The sequence below is a fragment of the Diuraphis noxia genome, unplaced genomic scaffold (genome assembly GCF_037042655.1).
Source record: "Diuraphis noxia isolate RWA-SAM2 unplaced genomic scaffold, SU_Dnox_SAM2 contig0003, whole genome shotgun sequence".
NCBI lineage: Eukaryota > Metazoa > Arthropoda > Insecta > Hemiptera > Aphididae > Diuraphis > Diuraphis noxia.
The window spans coordinates 66,379,343-66,402,157 of record NW_028301713.1 but is presented as its reverse complement, the minus strand read 5'-3'; the positions used below and the strand labels follow the sequence as shown (position 1 = coordinate 66,402,157).

Below are 22,815 nucleotides of genomic sequence, written 5' to 3'. Positions count from 1 at the left end.
TAATGCTTAAGAATAAAAAAGGTACGTTTTTGTTTTTCGTATCGGTACATAATATACGCTATATATATACACACACACAAACACAAAGTATATAATATATAAATATTGTATGTTTACATATTTTGTAATACACTAACATGCTACATGTATGTTTGTGTATGTATTTCTTTAATGTGACGCATTATTATTTAAATCTTCGTTCGTTTATCACGAGCTCATATACTTTTTATTTATGTCCTGCGATCCCACCACCAAAACGCCGTTTTAAACATATCTCTGTGACCATCATGTACTACAATTAAAAAGGATTTTATTGTATCCAATTTGTTTATTATGCCTGAAACGAATATAACAATAGAAATTTCTGAATGTTGTTTTTTTATGTATTCCAAAAATGTTTAAAGTTTTATAGGAACGCATTATATGACATTTATTTTACACACAAGAACACACATTAACTTCATTAATATACTTAGAAATCATTAACATAATAAAATTGTGATTTACAAATTACAATACTTAAAAGTAATGTTTTTAGTATTCAAATAATTAAGTGTATGTGTATATTAATTTTTGGTACCTATATACTCATATAAAATTGTATAAGCGACATAGTATATATATATGTATACTTTTTTTAATGTTGCTCAATTAAATCCGAGATAGTGCTTTTATTTTTTATTTGTTATTTGTGTGTAAATTAATTTCTACAACATTGGCTTACAAAGTCAGTATATCATGCATATAATTATAATTTTAAGTTTGATTTGGAGTATTTAAATATTTACCTGAAAAGATTATTTTAATAAAATTTGAAAATATCTAATAATGAAAAAACTAAAATATTTTTCAATTTATTTTAATTTAGTAGGTAATTTTTGTTATTACGTATCTTACTCAAAGTGCCGCTTTACGTAAAATACATTATGTCTACTAAGTACTTATACCTACATAATAATACATTCTTTTAATTTTAAGGCTAGTGCAGAATAGTTCAATATATTCTAATAAAAATATTATAGTTATTTAGTCATCAGTTTACATTTTATCAATATACCTATATTACTCACAACTCACAGTAAACTATGATTTAGTTCCTAGGTATATTGTTTATGTGCCATATTATTTGGGTTTTTTTTTTACCTAAAATGTAAATACCTACCTTGGTTAAAATCAGCGAATAAGATATAAGAATATATGTTATATTTTTATTATTATAACTGTACAGCAGAGGTTTTGGAATGTATTCATGTCTATTGTAATTTAACTTATGGATAACACGTAGTGTGATGCATTCTATTAAAATACAATAGGTATTACAAAATAATATATTAATTTTTGAGCACAGTATTAAAAATATATATATAATATTTACTCGCAATATATATATATATTATATACATTTCTACCCTTTGACACACTAATATATACGCTATTGTATGAGAACGAACATAAAATAATATATATAAAAATGTTAAAATATTCACTCGCATATATACACAATGTTGACAAAATACTAACCTCATTTATTTGACGGCAATTTATACGAGCGCATTAAAATGTTTTTCTCCATTTACATCGTGATCATTCGCGTGTAATATTTTATGGCAGCGTGTTTCGTTATATTATATTTTTTATGATTTTTTGTTGTTGTAAGTTTTTTATATCTATCATGTCAGGACACATTTTTACACTCTAATAATGTAACGAAATACCTGTGTGTAAGAAAAAAAGCATAATTTTGATGAGTGCTCGTTTATATTGTCTTATCTATTTATAATTCGAATCTCTAAATATTGTTGTGTGGAGTACTGATCGTCAACTTTTTTTTTTCTAATTAAAAGAACCTTCTATTCTCGTATCAATCAGATTTCTATAATTACCTACGCGAGTTTTTTTGGCCACGGTTTCCAATACAGAAGTTGTTTGTCCCTTTGTATGTTATTGATCTTGGCTCTGGTATTTAGCACAGGTCGGGAATAAATAAGGTCATGCGATGTTCGGATACAGCGTTGGACGTAACCGTCATCAAATTAGTTAAAGTCACACTCGCCCCAACTATCACGTTCGCTTACAGTAGGCCGTTGAGTTTTGGAACTGTTTCAATACTAACGAAAAAAACGCGACAACGCGCCGAGGATGTCTAGAAAAATATTTTGATAGCTTTGTTGTTTTTCGTTCTCGTACCAATGCAACGTAAGAAAATTTAGCGGTTTAGCGTGAGTTTTATTGGACGTGTGGTGAATTTTGGATGCCAGGACAAGATGAATGTATACATTAACTACAATTTTCGGGGGAGTATTCGTTGTTAGCCAAATTATAATCATTCCGGTACAACTATGTTTATAGTATTTCAGGACGTTTAATTAAAATAAAACACTCATTAATATGATATATAACGCTCAAATACAGTAGTCATTTTTCTACAATTATTTTATTATGTATTAAACATAGTACATGCCTTAGGTGAAACGTTCAGAGAAATTAATAAAGATTAATAAAAAAAAAGTTGCTATAAGTTTTTTTATTCAGTCCATAAACTTTTTTCTTTTTACTTTAATTTTTAGATGCTATGAAATAACACTTAGGAAATTTCCAGCTGAATCAAGTTTGTGATAAAAAGTTTTTCTGGTCTTCCAGGTTTAATGTTACAGACTAAAAAAAAAAATGGACTTGCTTCATTATTGCAATTTCTTAGAATTTTTTGAACCTATAAATAAATATCTAAGTATTATATAATACTGCAAAAATATATATATATAATAAAATAGAAAAAAATGTAAATGCTTCTTTTTTTCAAATAGCAAACTAATTATCACTAAACCGAAATGCCTCTGTGTCTTTTTCGGAAACAATTCTAGTTTTTTTTTTTAATTTTATTTTAAAACGTTTTTGACATACAAGGTCATTGAACTTAAACAATTCGAGTAAACCTGGTATGTTCAATAATACTCCAGTTTTCTCTCATAGCATTTAGTAAATTATCAATTTATCCATCGACATATTGATCGATATAGAATCTATAGTATCATTTCCCAGACAGATGAATTTTTTAAATGCAGTTATTTTCGTAAATAATTGGTCACTATAATTATCAGCTCAATATTAGCTCATTATCTTATTCACTATGACCCTATATAGTCAGTTTCATTTGACATGTGTTTGTCCAATTAATATATTACCATTACACACATTGTATCTAATTATCGACGCATCAAAGGAATCATATTCATTGAATTTTTTAAATTTCTTAGTGCTCGTTCGCAATATAATAAGAATCTTCAATGATGAAAATAAGTTATTTTATTTCACGACAAAAAAATTTGATAGTTTAATTTTATTAACCTATTTATTCAATGTTTTTTATAAGTTTGTAACGCTTGTTTCTCCATCACAAAGAGAAATGTGTTTCTATGTTTTTATTTATTTTTTAATACACGGTGTACTTACGATAACTTTTTGAATATTTTGAGGAACGGATTAGGCTTATACACTCCTTTGCTTAACGAAGTATTTTTAAAAGACAAGGATTTATGCTATCTGAGGTATTCAGCTGAGGTCGTTTGAACTGCTATTTTCGTCACGATTGGGAGATTAACACTTGTGCATCGTTTTAGGGTTTGGGAGTCTTGAGTTGTTAGGGGTTTAAAAAGAACCTCATGTTTTATACTATACAATGAGTGGCTCGGTAAAAGCCATAAAACCATCAAAGATATTTATTTAAGTTTATTTTAAGACATAAAGAAATGAAAATAATCGTGATCGCAGAAGAAATGCATTGACTTTGGAATAAAAAATAATGTATTTTTGTTTATTATCTTTTCTTTTTACTTATTTTTTTTTTTATCATTTTTATGTCAATCAAGTAACATTATTATATCACATCTTAGAAAGAAACAATGCGTAAATTATTTTTTTTGAAATATGTGTTAAAAAAAATTGATCAAAATAAACTAATATAATTGTATTGTAATAACTCTAGATGTATCTTATTCGTATAAAATAAAATATTATATTAAAAAAGATAATATTATATACTATTAAATCATCACCTATCATGGAAAAAAATAAATTCAATAAAATACAATTTTTGAATGAGTGTACTACGGAATATGGAGAAGAGTCAATAGATATTAAATTTATCAATCATTTTTGGATAAATATACACTTGAAATTATCCACCATTTAAATTATTATTAGAAAAATAATAAATTAATACTATTAGAAAAATATTTTGGAATTGTTTAAAAAATGTCAATCAAGTGTCATATAATTTAAAAAAAACATTATTAAAGCTGACGAAAAATAATATAATATTATATGTCAATAACACTTATAAGTAGTGATATATCACAGTATTGAATATTTGACATGTTGACAATGCAATATGTATATATTATATTATTTTTGGGAAAATTTAATTTCTAGTATAATTTGCGTCCGTAAACTAAAATCGTATTTCAATTGAAAAATTACTTTTTTAAAAAAAAAAAGGTAAAATGTATATAATCGAGGTAAAACGATTATAAAAAAATTTACTTAGCATTTTCATAAGTACTGTAATTTTTGGTACCTAGCTAACCTAATATTATTGTATATTTATATAATATGTTTTTAATTAATATAGTAAAGTAATTAGTAGATTGGAGTCATAGACCTTTATATGTCTTTAGATAAAATTTCCATTATTAAATTGTATTTAAAAATAAAAATAGTAAAAAATAAAAATAATATAGGTAAAATAATACATTTTTTTTAACACTCTATAAATATAGTAATACATCTTTAAAGTTATAATAGTTTCTAATTATATTTTTAACTGTTGTTAATTTGTTCATATAGATAGATTTATACTACTATTGTATTACCTATCTATTATGATTTAAATGATTTAATTACAAAAGTAAAATGTTACCACCATTAGTAAACTTTTTTACCTCTATAAAAACCAATGTCGATGATTATTAGTTACGTCTCAATCTAGCATTTTTTAACAATGGACTTGATATTATTTGAATTATATATAAATATAGCTTCAAAAAGATCTCTAAAAATATCAATCGCTATAAGATCTATGGTAAATACAATTAAAAAATGTATATGGTTGTTATGTTTAAAATTGGATGCAAAATAATAGTTCATTAATTACACCATTTATTCTGTTGTACCAATACCTATAATAATAATAAATTACGGTTCTGGTGGTGTCTGGTCTTATATAATTATTGTATAATGCTTGATAGATAACTAAAATTTAGCATTTCGTGCATACAATTAGTTTGAATGTTTAATCTTAAAATGAAGCCAATCGTATTATTAATTATGTATCACATTATTGATATACATTATAAGTGGAACTAGATTACGCCACTGTGTTTACAATATTTTAAGTATTTTTGGGAAAAGGAATAACATTTGTATGCAGTAATTTCAAGGACTTCAAATTTAAGGTGTTATATTGTCAACAAAGTTAGTTTTTTTCAAATTTCTTGTGGCTTTAAATATGGTATTATGTTAATACAATACAATCATATGTTAGCAGTTTTTAGTAAAGGATTGACAACTTTTTGGTTAACTGCAATCAGAAAGTTCTTTCAGATACATACTATAACTATGCATTTTTTATTTAAATTACTAGAATACAATACAATCTGACAATGTGATGCGAGCAAATAGTTAGACGATGATATATCCACCAATATAAGAAATATAGCAATACATTTCTTACTATCATGCTTTTGACACTGTTATCAATGCATTTTCTTTTTTTTTTTAATTTATAAGAATATATTCTGTATTTAGTACAAAATATTACATTTTTTAGGTCTGTTAAAAAATAATATTGAACCTTAAGTCTAAGTTTGGTGTTTTTTTTTTATTAGAGTTTTCCAAATTTTCTTTTTATCACTACAAAAATTATTTAAAGACTCAATGAATTAATATTACAATGCGAGCTGTTTCACATAAATTCTCTGGTGATCACCAATCCTAAAACAAGCTATCAGATGAATGATTAAACGATAATATATGTTGGCAACTCAACATAATTATCGACTTATTAACTCATAAATTAAATGATTTTAATTTATTTTTTATTTTTGTGAATTTAATGGTTGAAAATGTTGATTTTATAATTAATAAGTTAAGCTTTTATATGTTTTTTATGAAATCATAAACATTGTTAAGTAGATATAGTGGACATGAATGTAAGATTGATATTTATATGTTAAGGAAATTAAAATCAAAATAAACTAAGACGATTGCATTGTAATAACTCTAGATGTATTTTATTAGATAAAATAAAGATAAATAAAGTTAAATAAAATATTTTGTTATAGAAGATATTATATATTATTAAATCGCCTCATGGAAAAAATTAAATTCGATAAAATACAATTTTTGAATGAGTGTGTCTGATTATGCATCTTGTGATTGCAACTTTGGACTTATTAACGATAGGAAGTTGTATCACAAGATGCAAGATCGGACACTCACTTGTTTTTCATTATCAAAATCCTTTCACCCCCTTGTAACGAATACCACGCTGATCTTTCAGTTCAATACATCATCCTAGATTGCATGAAGTACCTGAACATAAGAAACAACCTAGCAATAATACCACCGAATATGGAAGAAGCACACAATGAAAACAACATCCCTAAAATTATTACATTTTTCACCAAAATTAATCTCACAAACAAATCTTAACAATGTACAAAGCTTTTTCCGTAGTCTAAGTCTCAATATAGTTTGAAATTTTTTCTCTCTTTTTTACTTGTAATTTTTACTAGGCTGATGAACTGTGACGTTGATGCCTTACTTCTAATTATAAAATAAAAAAAAATTAAATATTTTTAAGTTATAAGTCAAAACTTTATAACAATAACGATTATCGATTAATTATTCGATTGTTTTAAAAATATATATCACGTCATTAAACAAAAAACACTGTTATACAATATTTAAAATTCAATGTTCATTGTTTTACAACTAAAATTAATTTTTACAATTTGGTAGGTAGTGTTGTTATAAAACAGAGCGATTAAAATATATGTTAAAAAAAATATTGGAATTTTTGTTTGAGAACTTGTTAACGAAAGTGAAGAAGATGGTATTGTTTCCGTTGTTTTCAATTATTTTCCAGCTGCTTTCCTGAAACAATCTCATTAAATGTTGTTTACATTCATAGGGTTTAACATGTTACAGCTTCAGTTAATTGAATCTCCAAACACATTGTTTTCTCCTCGTTTATTAAAAATTGTTAAGGCTAATTTTTGAATATTATTCAGTGTGTACATTTATTTTATAATTATTACGCACAGTCCAATTATTGAGGTAGCTTGTGGATCGTTTTGTCTTTTATGAGGTACATTTTTCCAAAGCCAATTTCGTTACAATATGTAGGAGATCCCGATTATTATAGTATATCTGAAATGTTCGATTATGATTTAAAATATTATAGATATTCATCATATAGCTTCATGTCTCATAGTGTTGTACTTAAGATCGATTTCACGAAATTAACGCTATTGGTGTTGACCCGAGACACCCAAGAGACATTTTTCATTATTCGACGGGGGTCCATAAATTATGAAAATACCCACAAGGGCCAATCAGCATATCCATCAATTCGCATTCAGTTGTCAAACTCGAACGATGGTTCAGAAGCAGGTTATTGATCACAGGAAGTCACTGAACCGTTGAGCGCCTCCATTAAAACGTGCGCCGCTGAAGAATTTCTGCGTATGCTTAAACGTCCAAATTGAATAAAACATCTCTAAATTTCCAAATATTTAATTATTCACATTTATTTGTGATTTGTATGAGATACATTTTTAATCCATTGGAGACCATAGTTGTAATGTTACATGTTTAGTTGTTAAAATTCTATTAAGAGTGTTAAGACTAGGTACTTTTAAAAGCATAGGGAAGTAAAAAAAAAAAAAAAAAAAAAAAAAACAAGACAATAAAGTGTATTTTTTTATGAATGTTATTAAATATTCATGACAATATATTTTATTTTTATATATGTCTGTCTTCAGAAACAAATAAAAATACGGGGATCTTTTCACAGTGATTTATCAAATAAAAATAGCATGATGTATATAATACATATTTTTTTTTCGCTCTAATAATATAATGTAGGTCTTTAACTATAAAACAAATAATTGAAATGTTTCCAAAATATATATATTTATATTAATGCTTATAAAGTTATTACTTCTTATGCATACATATATTATAGTCTTAACAAGAAAGGTTGAATTTTCGTATACACTAAATGTATAAATCATAAAAGAAATGGTTGCTATAATTTGCTAGAAGTCTTACTTAACTAAAATTAAGTTATGATATGTTTGTAAATAGCAATTTAATAGAATAATAAATGTTTTGTGTCATTAAAACAATATTAATTAGGGTGTGTAATAAATTTAAATAATATAATAATAATTTAAATATCGACCAATATTACTTTATAAATAAAATTACAAATCGTTCATCTCATGCAAAATCATTTTTATTTTTGTCCACTTTCACTTGTTGTGTAAATAATTTACAAGAATGAGAGTAGTAAATAAATATACTGTCCCAGTGTAAGCAATAACAATAACTTCGTTTGTTTACGTTTCGCAATTATCGAACAAGCGAAGGTGGCTTGGTAATAATTATTGGTACCTACACTACAATGTATTAATTGTTATTGCTTGTGAAATTTATAGGTACCTATTTAAGGTACAGTAGGTTTGACGTACCGTTCGGTTTTTTCTTTCGATTTGTATAGATATCCGTGTACAGTCTAAAGTTGCTTTATACGATTTTCTCGTCACACGAAAAATATACATTTGACGAAATTTCGGACATTTTGTTTACTGTTCCCTAGACTTCAACATTATATTCGTCGTATACTCATATACCAAAGCCATATCAATACCTATATTATGCATTATAACATACCGTAAGTGTATAAGATTGAAATATTTCAAATGTTTGTAGAACGTAATCACGACATCAATTTACCACGTCAATATTTGAATAATGACTACGTGAATGTTATACATATATGCATACTGTTCGAGTCGTAAATGTTGTATACTTATATTGTACTTAAAATTTTGTTGTTATTCAACAACCCAAACAGGACTATGTTTTAATAGTGTGCAGAGTATATGATTTTACTTGAAATTTGCAATTTTCTTGAAAACGTGGTTTAGTAAATACTGTTATTATTCGAATATCGTTAAATACTTGGCAAACGAGATATACAATGCGTTAGTTTTTGAAACAGTTGTTTGATCATAAAATTAACTTATTGTTTCTATAATTATTTAAATTTAAAAGGATCAAATTATCACCCACTTTGTCGGTTTGATAGATTTTGAAGCGTGTAACATCTGTGGAATGGTTGTCTGTATTTTAGTCACTAGCCTTGTCATCCGGCCAACTATATAGTCGGTTTAATTAAAGCTGTTGACTGAATAAATATTACAACCTAAGAGAACATGTCATATATATATAAAAACACTGCTATTTTAAAGACAAATAAACTTCGTTTTTAACTCACCAAATCGTAGTTATAATCGAAACTACGTAACCTGCATCTTTGTGATCTTGGTTTCGAGTACTTAATGAATAAACGATGGAAATACTTAAACAACAAGTTTACGTATGTATGGTTTGTGAACCCATGTTTTAAAATCGCTGGTTAAATACGTCTAGATTTGCCGACCACCATTTGGCATATTTCATTTATTTCCACCCTGAAATAAAATATTAAATTTTGCTGGGAAAGCGACAAAATGTCTTTTGTTCGCATCAAATCATCTACCGTTTTTTTTTTTTTTTTTATCTCTAAATCATTGTCATTGATCTATTCATAATGATGAATTATCTATAAATATAGTAATCTATTCCTATCCTGCACTCAGAGCCACTCCTTTCGAATATTTTATTCTCGTGCAACCGTTTCACATCTTCATTAATTTATTACCTACTCATTCTCCAGTTTGCTCGCATGTTATATAAATTAAATTCTCATGTTGAACTTTTTGTCTTTTAAAAATGTTTGGTTGCCAATGTTGTTTTTTGATTCCTTTGATTATTGATTACTAAAATATTTTTTTTTTTTAAATATCTTATTTCGATTAATCTTATATATATTTAATATGGATTTAAAAACAGTTCTAAAAAATAGATAAGACTACTAGTTTTTGTATGATGGATCAGATACTAAAATAGACCTATAATTAAGAGGTACTTATGGTAGTATATAATAGAATGTTAAGTTTAGTTATTAGCTAATACTCGCAGCATGCGATTATATTTTATAAATTTTATTTTATTGGTTCATCAAAAAACCATAGTTTTGACTCATTGTTCTCAGAATACCTATCATATAAATAATATTATTTAAATGGATAATATTGTTCATAATATACAACTTTGTTTCTTTAATAGTAAATATAATAGTTACCTATTATTGCTATCTAAGAAACTCATTATTGGTAAATTTAACCCCGTAAATACGATTTAGTTCAATATAAATAATATTTAAAAAGATTACATTTACGAATAAAAATAAACACCATATTATCTAAATATTTTATAAACGCTACGTGATGTATGATGTGTTATGTATAATATATAAAATATTATAGAAGTTATATGATTATGTATTTATATATGCAACGAAAATCTGCTGATTTTAACGACAATATTTTCCGTCAAATTAAAACATTGAAAATATCATACTTTTTATTTCAAGTAGGTGCGTCGTATTAATGTTGGAAAATAAATATTTACATATGATTTGCATGACGTCGACGTGTGCGTATAAATGTTTAGTTTATAATTCGATAACATTTAACTATAATGTGTATGCCATATTCTTCATCAATTCTCTTAAGGTGGATGATGGACATTTTTAAACGGTAAAATAATATTTGTATTTAATTTGATTTCAGGTGACCGCTGATCCCACGAACGTATCGACTAATTCTCCAGACGTGATTTATATTCGACTAAGAGGTAATATATTGGATCGTATAAAATACATTACAGTCAGTGGCGTGACGAAGGACTATATTTGATGCGCGCGCCTCAGTTTGAGGGGTGGTGGGTGTCCTCAAAGATCATCTAATGCGTTAAAAAAAGCATTATTATTTAAATGAATAAATATATTTTATATTAAAAAAATGTTTTAATGTTTTTTGTGATGGGTGGAGTGGGTGGTTGGTCTGACAATATAACTGTGCCTCATAACTTAATGAAGTTCGCCACGCCACTGATTACAGTAGACAATCAAATCGTATTTTAAGTTTTCACACGCTGCCTTGGTTGAGAGTCTGAAAGACACGCAACTTTTAAAACATATTATTTATGCACATATGTAGGTAGTAAAACCCCAAGGTTGGGAATTTATGTTGAAGTCAAGTTATTTTTTTTTTTATACTCGATGAGATAATTTTGAATTAAACCCCGATAATATAGTTTAATACATATGTATAACTTTTCGTGCATTTAAAAAGTTATTTTATTTGTATAATTTTATCCTCTCTCATACATCGTCTTACATAAAATCAAGTTTACCTAGCTACTATTTTATTTTGTTATTTTAACAAATGTGTACAAATTAATTGCAATAAAAAAATCACCTCGGCCCCAGATGTAAATATATATATATATATATACGCTGTTACTTTTTTAAATAGAAACTAACTTTTAACTTGTTTTATTTTTTGAACGAAATCCTGTATATATTGCGTTATTATTATTTGTAATAAATTTTTTAAGGAAATTATGACCAAAAAAAAAATTCACCTTAATCAGTGTTGGAACGCGCATAATAACATTTTAAACTGCATTACGCATGAACTGTTTGATAAACAAATATGCGTGTGTTAATTAAAAATTTATTTGTTTAGTATAAATGATGGATTAAAAAAAAATCCGTAAACGGCCGCTATAGTTCAGTTTACCCATAAATCACGGACATAGAATGTTTGAGACAACAAGTGTGAAATTTTTAGAAGATAATTTTATGTTACTATCTATACTTATTGGTATTGACCACCCAAAAAACGATATTTATTCAAATCTGTAAAGACCACTGTAACAATAGACTGGTGTATAGCCACATTATTTACCGTTGCCGATTTTATTATGTCTACATAAAACGAATTTGATTATTTCATTCAAAATGTATGTCGACAGACTAAATCCTTATCAATTGAACGTACCGTGTTTGTATATTTATGTATGTATGTATGATCTATCCTAAAAACCTACACGTTCAAACAACTCGTTAATGTTGTTGTCGTTTTCCATTAGTCGATCAAGTTTTAGGTCACTTTGTGTTTAACCACGTGGAATTTGGAACCGGAAGACGTGTGGAAATAAGTCTTGCGGTGTGACCGAATCAAGAATAACGCGTCGGTCCCGAGCTAGGCGTACAAGTTGCAATTATTATTTAGTGAAGTTGTCCATTTTCCCTTGTTTATACAGGAGGAGGACATGGTGTGATGACCATATATGTTCTGGACTTAAGGTTTCGCCTCCAGAGGATGATAGCGGTGAAATGGTGATGCTGGTGGGGGGAGGGAGAAATTTCCAAATAGAATAAAACGTCTTTTGAATATATTTATAGTACCTATATCTATAATATAATACGTTTAAATAATGCGGCACGAATTCTCGCAGCTGCAGTTGCAATCTGCAAGATATAATTTTTTTATCTCGGCCGAAAACGAAAGGTTAGGCGGCGCCGTCGTTAAAAATATAAACATCTACCCTCTGTCTGTATTAATAATAATATAGGAGTACAAAATATTTCACCCAGGTACTATATTTTTATATTACTAACATTTTCCAAAGCAAGATATTCACTCGATGTTTTTTATCGCGTTCTTTCAATCGAAAAAAAAGATAACGTTTGGTGTGTGTATACCTACGTGTGATAATTTTTCTATGTGCATCTATTATGCAGTAAAACACTATGGCCGACCGTCATCGTAAAGCAGGAAAATTATGTTTTTTAGTACGTGCACAGAACGTCGTTAATAATATATACATACAATAATATTGTGTACATAATATTGTGAGCATTTATTTAGTGACTACGCGTCTGTGTAAACTGCAGACTATACTGTAACCACTGATCGTTTGAAAGGTGTCAAGGCTTTCGGCAGATTGGCCGATACGTAAACACAATATATTATAATTATAATGTAATGACGATACACACGGTGTAGGTGTATCAGCTATTTAACAAATTAATACTCGGCTTGTTCTGTGAACCAATTGCACACTATATGAAACAATGCACATAATTGTTACCCATAATGAATATATTATATAGCTATAATATTCCTCGTAGATAGGTGCAACAAAAAAATCACAATTATGTTGTAAATTTTAGAGCCTAGACTGTAAATATTATTACAAAAAATATGATATTAATTGAAAAATAAAATAAATACTTTCAATTAGATATTAAAACAATGACTTTGTAAAATAATTGAATTTAATAATAATTCTATACGTTAAACTGTTAAAGCATGCAGTAGGTCTTAAAAATAATACATAGGCTTATAAGTAATTAATAAATAATTTAGAAGAAAAAAATATCAAGAATTTTTCTAGAAACATCTATTAGAAAATGTTACTCAATAAATTACTTCTCACGAGAATATTCTCATCAAAAAGAAAAATGCCTCCTTACCATTGTCCATGAATTACACCTATTAACACATAATGTTATTTTAAAATATAATGTTGAGCAACAATATTTAAATTATACTTATTCATAAAAAATAACACTGGATATTATAATAAATATGTAGATACACAATATAATTTTATGTCAGCAAAGCTTTTTTATAGCTTTCTTCATAATAAAACATAACTAATTTATATGGAATTATATTTTTATGATAGGTATTATTAGTAAAGTCCTTATAACAACTTAAATGACAAGAGAAAAAATGAATCGATCTAAGGAAACTGTTGAAGATATAATTTGTATATTATATATTCTTGAATGTGAAATTAGTTAAAACGTTAAATGTTATAACTTATAGTAAATTTACTATTTTTAAATATATTACTGGCAGGTATATAATAATTTATGTAAGCAGATTCCTTAATGTATGTAAAAATTGATATAATTTTACATATATATATATATATATATATTTAATTCCAAATCAAGACACTTGTAGAACAATTATTTATGGATTGCTATCCGTTATAATTTGATATGTTTTCAATTTTAAAGGAGTATTTTTTTTTAAATATTAGTCAATGAATGCGTTCATTTATACTAGGTACTAATCAGTTATCCGGCCAAAAAGTAATTTTTTTTTATATATTTGCCAGCTACTGAATGAATGACAAGCCTATCATTCATTATTAATGACAGGTATTTCGGAGAATGACTTGCAGATGGTGCATAAATTATTTTTTTCAAGTGCCACTCAAATAGCCGTCGAACCGTTCGTTATTAATTTATTGTTATTACTTATTAGTATTATTATTTATTATTACTGATTACTATCATTAGAAATATTTCTATTTCTATTGCAATTAATATTTTGTTATTAGTAGGTATACAACTGTGAAATGTTTGTACAAAATTACGTTTTTGACTTTCAACAATTTTGTAAATGATAATGATAATGTGACAGTAGTTATTGCACGTAAGCCATGGTTAGTGGTAGATTAGGCATTAGTAAGGCATGAGTTTGGTAAATTAGCGTTTTGGCTGTAAATTACATTTTGATATAATTATAAACCTACATACCCATAGTTAATTATATGTGCTAAAGTTAAATGTCAAATGAGTCGGTTGTTATTATTGTTGTTATTTTTTTTCAGTTTGATTAAAATAATATTATACATATATTTATATACATATTATATATTTATGTAAATTATATGATTAATATCAGTATAATATTATTACTTAAATGTCGAATGATGTAAAATAAAATTCAGAAAACATATAAGTTTAATTGCAAATCATCTATTATAGCAAGAATTTTGTTATTATTATCAAAATAGTTTGGTTAACCTGATGACAAATAAGTCATTTTAAAGTTAATACTAGTAACAATATTAAATTGTATTACACTTAATATATACTGACATATCAGTAATCACCATTAATTTGTTATATTTGAATTTTATAAAAGCCTATATTGTATAAATTATTTAAAAATGTATATTTTACATTTAGTTATTGGAATTTAAATTAAATATTATCACAGCATATTTCTTCTATGGTAAGTAATATACATCATAACTCGAAATAAAATCATCACTATATGTATATCTTATTGGGACGTATAGAGGATCGTTAAGATATGAGCGAGAAATGATTAAAGGAAAGGAGGCTATACTTACTTAAATAATTACTATTTTAACAGTGTACGATATTAAACAGTTGATAGTTATAAGGTGAATAAGTAAAAGTGTGATTTGTTAATTATTATTTATTTATCAACAAAGTTGGTTGCGAGTAACACATTTTAACTTTGTACGGTAGCTTTAGCATGCCTCATTCGAGTACCCGACCATCAAAGGCTTGGAAAACTTTTAGAAAAAAATCTGTATATAATTATTTTTGTTTTCAAATGAACTGGATATTGTTTCCATCATATTGCTGTAAAGTCAAGTGTTTTTATTTAAATTAAACTCGGTATAAGGTATAATGTTATTCAAAAAATCAGAATCTGGAGTCTGTAGAATAGTATTTTTTCAAATATGCTATAAAATGTTGGAATAAAGCTTATGATAGGTCTATACCAGTGGTCCTTGAACTGTAGTCTGCGATCTCCTTTGGAATCCTGACACTTATGCTAGGGGTCCATGGAACTATCAATATTCAAATATTGATTATGATAATCATATGAGATGTTTTATAAAAGGGAAAAGTTATTTGATGTTAATAAAGGGGACCCGTAATTTCTTGTGGTCTTTTATTAAGTTCCGTGTTCTACATAAGTTTAAGAACTTCTGGTCTATACGAATTAACATATTTTCGTTGTTAGTTGGGTTAAATGATTAAAATAACGAGTGAGTGAATATATTAAAACACCCTATTCACTTTATACATAAAAAATTATCTCTGACTAGAAAGTTAAATTACCTTGCAGTAGTTTTATTAGTAAACCAAGAATTATTTTTTTCTGAAGTCGTGCTTTCATATTTTTGTTTATTTCCTTACCTCATGCAGTATTTCTTAACCAGTCAGATGATTAACTTTTCAGGAAACTCATTCATGCTGTTAATAAATAATGATGTTATAAAAATAAACTTTGACCTAAGACAATTAATGTTTGATTAGAGGTCACTATTATGTAATTATTTATTCCATATTTGATAAAATGTTCAAAATATTTCAACTTTTTTCAAGTTATTGATAGGCATCTGAAATTTTCCGTTTTTTTAGTTTTTTATTCCATAAATGTCAATAAAATTTTATCCGTTGGGTAAAAAAATTCAATACAAGGTTTTCCATAATATTATGTAATATCAGGTACCGTCTATATTTTTTTCTGGTAGAGATATTAACAATATAATTAAAATATTAGATTGATAAATCTTCTCCTCTCAGAATCGTTTTTTGTATATAATGATTTCATATTATTTTTTAATACAATCCAATACAGTAACCCACTTGTAACCTACTGTACAGAAAAGTGACATCTACTTGTCTGCTTTTTCGTTTTGTTTTTAAATTATAAGGATATATTTTGTATTTAGAATAAAATATTACATTTTCAGCTCTGTTATAGATTAAATATAATATAAGTGTATATTTTATGACCATTAGGATAAACGTTTATATGTTTTTATGAAATCATAAACATTGTTAAGTAGATATAGTAGACAGGAGTGTAAGATTGATATCTATTTTAAGGAAATTAAAATCAAAATAAACCAATATAATTGTATTGTAATAACTCTAGACGACGTATCTATTATTCGTATAAAATAAAATTAAATATTTTATTAAAGAAGATATTATATAATATATATATATTTTTTTTTTTTTATTAAAAATAAACCCTCGGCGACATCGGCCATTGGGAACAATGGAATTATAATATATATTATTAAATCACCTATCATGGAAAAAATTAAATTCAATAAAATACAATTGTTGAATGAGTGGGTCTGATCGTGCATCTTGTGATTGCAACTTTCGACTTATAAACGACAGAAAGTTAGTTGCATCTTGTGATGCAAGATCGGACATTCACTCGTTTTTCATTATCAAAAACCCTTCGCCCACTTGTGACGAATACCACGTCGACCTTTCAGTTTAACATATCATATTATCATCTTAGATTTTATGAAATACCGGGACATAAGAAACAACCTAGCAATACCACCAATTATGGAAGAAGCACACAATGAAACAACATCCCTAAAATTATTACATTTTTAACCAAAATTAATCTCACAAACAAATTTTAACAATGTACAAAGCTTTTTTCGTAATCTAAGTCTCAATACCTACAGTTTGAAAGTTTTTCTCTTTTTTTTTACTAGTAATTTACACTAGGCTAATGACCTGTGACGTTGAAGCCTTACTTCTAATAAAAAAGTTATGATTTAAACTTGATAAAAAAAAAACAATTATTGGTATACATTTTTTGGTTGTTTGAAAAATATATCATGGGATTAAACAAAAAAACACTGTTATACAATAAGATAGTCAATAAAAAAAATAAGAATTTCAATAAAATTATATTTTTTGGGTTAAAAAGCTTGAAAATTTAGTTAACATATTTATTAATATATTATAATATATCCTAGACTGACAGAAACTGCTCAGAATCGTTTTTCGTATACAATGATACCATATCATTGAATTTAAATTTAATTCCATCCAGTATAGTAACCCACTTGTAACCTACTACTATTCAGCAAAGTGACATCCACTTACCCTCTTTTTTTCTTTTGTTGTATATTATATATATCTAATAAAGTACGTTTGGATAGACTTGGAAATTACTATTCCAATTATCACCAAATTTTGAACATATTCCTTAAGATTTGGAGGAATGTTTATATCTTATATGTAAACCCTTTTATTAGGCTTCTATATATAATCTCTATATTCTCACGCATGGATATCGGTTTTATACAAATATTGGTTTGTCTCAATTATAGGGTTACAATAATTTGAGAAGCTGCATCTCGCAGACCAAGCAACAAAAAATAAAAATGTTAACGTAAATTCATGAAAAATAAAATGGTTTTATTAATTCATGATATTTTATTTATATGTTACCATTTGAAAATTAAAAGTTCATAGTGGTTTTAACAATATATATATATAAGGGTGAAAAAAATTAAAATATTATACGATTTTAGAAAAACATAAACTTAAAAATTAAAAAAAAAAAATCCAAAAAAGTCGATACTTTTCAAGATAATTAGCGTACCCAATAATACTTCAATGGATCACTCTGTATATGTATCATACTATCTATAGTTATTTTATATTTTACTATGAAGGTATGAAGGCTTAGTTTTTTTTTTCAATTTTATTCAATGATAGTATTAGGAAGTTCAAATGTTACATCCAATAATCCTCTTTTTATTATTATTATAACACTCATAAAAATATCATCTATAATAATAATATAGGTATATTATACCTACGTATTATAATAAAATAAGATTTTTTTAAGTTATGTCGTGGCTGAGTTGTATAAATTTAAATAATTGTTTATATAAACTTAAAAAGTAATTAAGTACCTACGTTAAAAATTATAATAGATGCTCATTTTACAAAAAATAATAATAATGATGATAGTAATAAATCTGAAAGAAGTAGGTGTGATTGTTGATATAATAATGCGTTATACACACGTAGATGATTTTGATGGTCTCAAAATACGGTAATTTATGTTTTTTCATTATTTTTATTTAATGTATACACAAATGTTTATATTTACTTTATACAATAATAATTCTGTTCACTCTACAACATCATTTTTCACTAGCATTGAGTGTATAGATTCAATTTTCTTTGAGCTACAGCTTAATCAACATTTCGTGTAAATAATATTTTAGTATTGAACGTGTTGAATGATAATTGGCAATTGAAGTTTGTAGATCACTTGATACTTTATTGAAGTTAGATGACCACTAGAAGTGTATTGATAGAGTATATAATCGTTGCTGGTTTCAATCAATTAACATTGGTTAACTTATCATTTTTAAAACAATTTTCAAACCATATAGTGACGAATCTCAATTTGTATTGCTTAACAATGGAAATAAACACCTAACGTAATAAATCTGTAACTATTGGAGTATACAATATGTCTAAATTCCATACAAAAATACGTTTGTTTTCTAAAATACACACTCTTGAACTTTGAGTGTCCAAAATAACATTTTATATTTAGACATACGTAGTGTGTATTAATCATTTGCTTAACCTAATTAAATTTGTCTGTGCAATCATTTCGTTTGGACTTACAAACATAATTTAGATCATTTTCAAATACGCGTCGCCATTAGAATCGCGTTGTACAAGCCAAGTTATTTCATCTATTAACTGTTGTTTTTTTATTATCTAGTTTGAATATTTTTTAGTGAAACATTTTTTTTTCAAAATATCCTACATATACCTTAGATACATATTATAGCACACATGCTTACATTTTTTTGATAAATTAATTAAAATATGTACCCTAGTGTGTTCTGGTTTGGAGTTTCTTCGACATTTTTCAACTATGCGATTTCAGTATTCATTATATAGTAAAAAGAATAATATAAAGCAATATCAGAAGACACGTTAAAATACCTCGACTTAATTTTTTAACCCAAATTCAAAAGATCTGCCAAACGTTCCCAGAAATTGTGTTCAAATCCATCCATCGAAATCAATGAGATTATTTGAATTATTCAAAGAAAGTCTTTGTCTATATTTGCTGGCCATAAATTTACAAGTTCTAAAATTTGTTTGTTTACGTTTAATAAAAATGAAATAAAATCTACCTACAGACTACAAAGAATGTAAATATTTGAGTCATAAATTTAATTTCTGATATATAGAGTGTTCAAATATTAAAATTACAAATAGTATTACTTGCCAAAAAACGTATAAGAACATTTTAATAATGATAATTTATCGAGTTCATAGAAATTGTATGATGGTTTATTGCTGAATAGAATAAATGTAAATTTTAAATATAAATAATAAATATTTAAAAAAAAGCCAGTAATAGTCGCATTGTGTGTTATTCATTTTCTTTAATTATATGATCTGATAAATTATCAATAATTATTCGTAAATATTCATGAAGCTTGTAAAATATAAATATAAATGTTTAAACTCCAACAAAATTGTCGTTAATTTAAAATTCCAATAATTATGTTGATCAGCTTATTTATGAGATTAAATAAGCGCATACATTTCTGTAGTTAAAATTCTATTTTATTTTTTATACATTTTATACATTTTATAAAAGGCAAGTGCAATGTGCATTTAAAATTTAGATAAAAACATTAACCTGTTTTTTCATAGCTTGTACTAATTATGTGTATTTAGTGTCTTTCAATTTATGAAGTTTAAAAGTTAGACGAACGCATACGATAATCCATAAATTGTAATTTAAATTATAGATTCGTATTTTTATCGTATATACAATGTAATATACAATGACAATTAGAATTATGATCAAATAATTGGCCAATGTCTTCTGTATTATGTTCATAATATGTTTATAGATACCTGTGTTTTTCTTCGAAATAAGTTTTTTAAACATTTTCGTTGCTTGCGAATTCTGTTTTTTATTTATTTTAATGTTCTCAGACGTATATTTATATGGATTTACAAAAAATTTCTCTAATATTGGTCTCGTATTGAAAATATTTTAGATAGTATTTTACATAAGTAGTATAATACATTAAATAGTAAACATTTAAATTATCTATTTTATTTCCAATTTCATACAGAAATTAAATTATGTGAAATGTGTAATTCATTGTCGTTATTGTCACAATTAACTTACCCAATTAATTTAAATAGGTAGTTATACAAACAATTGTAATTATTTATTTTTATTTCTATAGTGATATTTAAAATCAGTAGAAGTAAGTACAATGAGAAATGTGTTCCTATGTATAAAAATGCTTAGGTATAACGACTATATTTTGTCGGAAGAAGTCACCAAACTATTATTTACGTAATTCGTAAAGGCCATCCGACTAGTTGCAGACAAGTACTAATGTACCGGAAATGCCTAATTGATAAATTTATTCCACAATAGTTACAATGGTTTAGACCTTAATCACGTATTTTAACTGCGACAAATAACAAATTATAAGCCGTACTAATTGAGCATACTATTATTATTGGTTGGTCGTTTAGTCTTTCGTACGTCGGCATCCGCATAGTAAATGCGGTTGTGAGTTGATAATATTTTTCATTTGTGTCTTTGATGAAATTACAATATACGACGCGTATAATATTGTAATATATTATTTATGTCTCGTGATTTCGATATGGGAACACCTCTCGCCGGCCACCGTTATCGGCCGATTTGCATTATTTGCAATATCATAATAAATATATTATCCTCGCCGATAAGGTGTGATCTAAGAAGATTACAAACAACATAATCACGTAATCGTATAATAATAATAATAATAATAATAATAATTAATATACCCAACAACAATTGATCGCGTATCTTCGTTGTCGTATCGTTCATTATTATCACTCTTCTATGTACACATATGTAATGTTGGTGTGCCCACTCGCGTTTTACGTGTTATTGTTATTTTCATTCGCAGCTCTTCTATTAGGTACACTATCGCTGCAATTTGTATAATATATCACTACTTTTTTGATGAGAACACGCACGCTCACAGCAATAAATTATATAGTTGCGTGAAGTTGGCCCCCCCACTTTGTCGTATCGACCTCGAACCTTCGCCAATATTTTGGAACCAATTTGGAACTAATTGGAACCTTGTTTTCGAAATTTGGAACCTCAAATTTTAACCAGCACAGAATTTTTTCGGTTGGGGGGGCCAACTTCACGCGGCCCCCCCACTTTGTCGTATCGACCTCGAACCTTCGCCAATATTTTGGAACTAATTTGGAACTAATTGGAACCTTGTTTTCGAAATTTGGAACCTCAAATTTTAACCGGCACAGAATTTTTTCGGTTGGGGGGGCCAACTTCACGCGGCCCCTCCACTTTGTCGTATCGACCTCAAACCTGCGCCAATATTTTGGAACTAATTTGGAACTAATTGGAACCTTGTTTTCGAAATTTGGAACCTAAAATTTTTACCAGCAAACAATTTTTTCGATGGGGGGGGGGCAACTTCACCCCTAACCTAACCTCCCCCCCCCCACTCTGTCGTATCGACCTTGATCCTTCGCTAATATTTTGGAACTTATTCGGAATTAATCAATAATTTGGAAATAATTTGAAACCTAATTGAAAACTAGTTTTCAAAATTTTTTTATGTCATATTTTTCACAGAATTGAAGACTATGAATAATGCGTGTAATAATACGTATTATAACAATGTATTATTTAAAAAATGTTAAATAATATACCTCATATAATAGATATTTTACCTGCCTACCCACTCACTTATCCTTATGGTGTAATTCCAAATAAAATACCGACATTAATAGAAGAAATGAATGTAACAAATGTTGCTAATAAAAATGAAAACTTACATTTGATCACTTATAGTAATAAAGTGTTATATTTTAATTATTTTGAGTGTTCAATGGTGTACCTACGTGCGTCGGAAGCAATCGGCGTATAC

The 22,815-nt window shown here is 26.8% G+C and overlaps 1 protein-coding gene across 5 annotated transcripts in view; it reads left to right on the top strand.

The window, feature by feature from the left end:
* Window positions 1–22,815, top strand: part of LOC107164768 (high affinity 3',5'-cyclic-AMP phosphodiesterase 7A-like) — a 139,831-nt gene that overhangs the window by 64,640 nt on the left and 52,376 nt on the right. For all 5 annotated transcript variants that reach the window (XM_089222209.1, XM_089222207.1, XM_089222208.1 and 2 more), the window contains one exon: window positions 10,962–11,025. In XM_089222209.1, coding sequence (XP_089078335.1) covers window positions 10,962–11,025 — 64 coding nt within the window. The remainder of the gene's footprint in view (window positions 1–10,961; window positions 11,026–22,815) is intronic.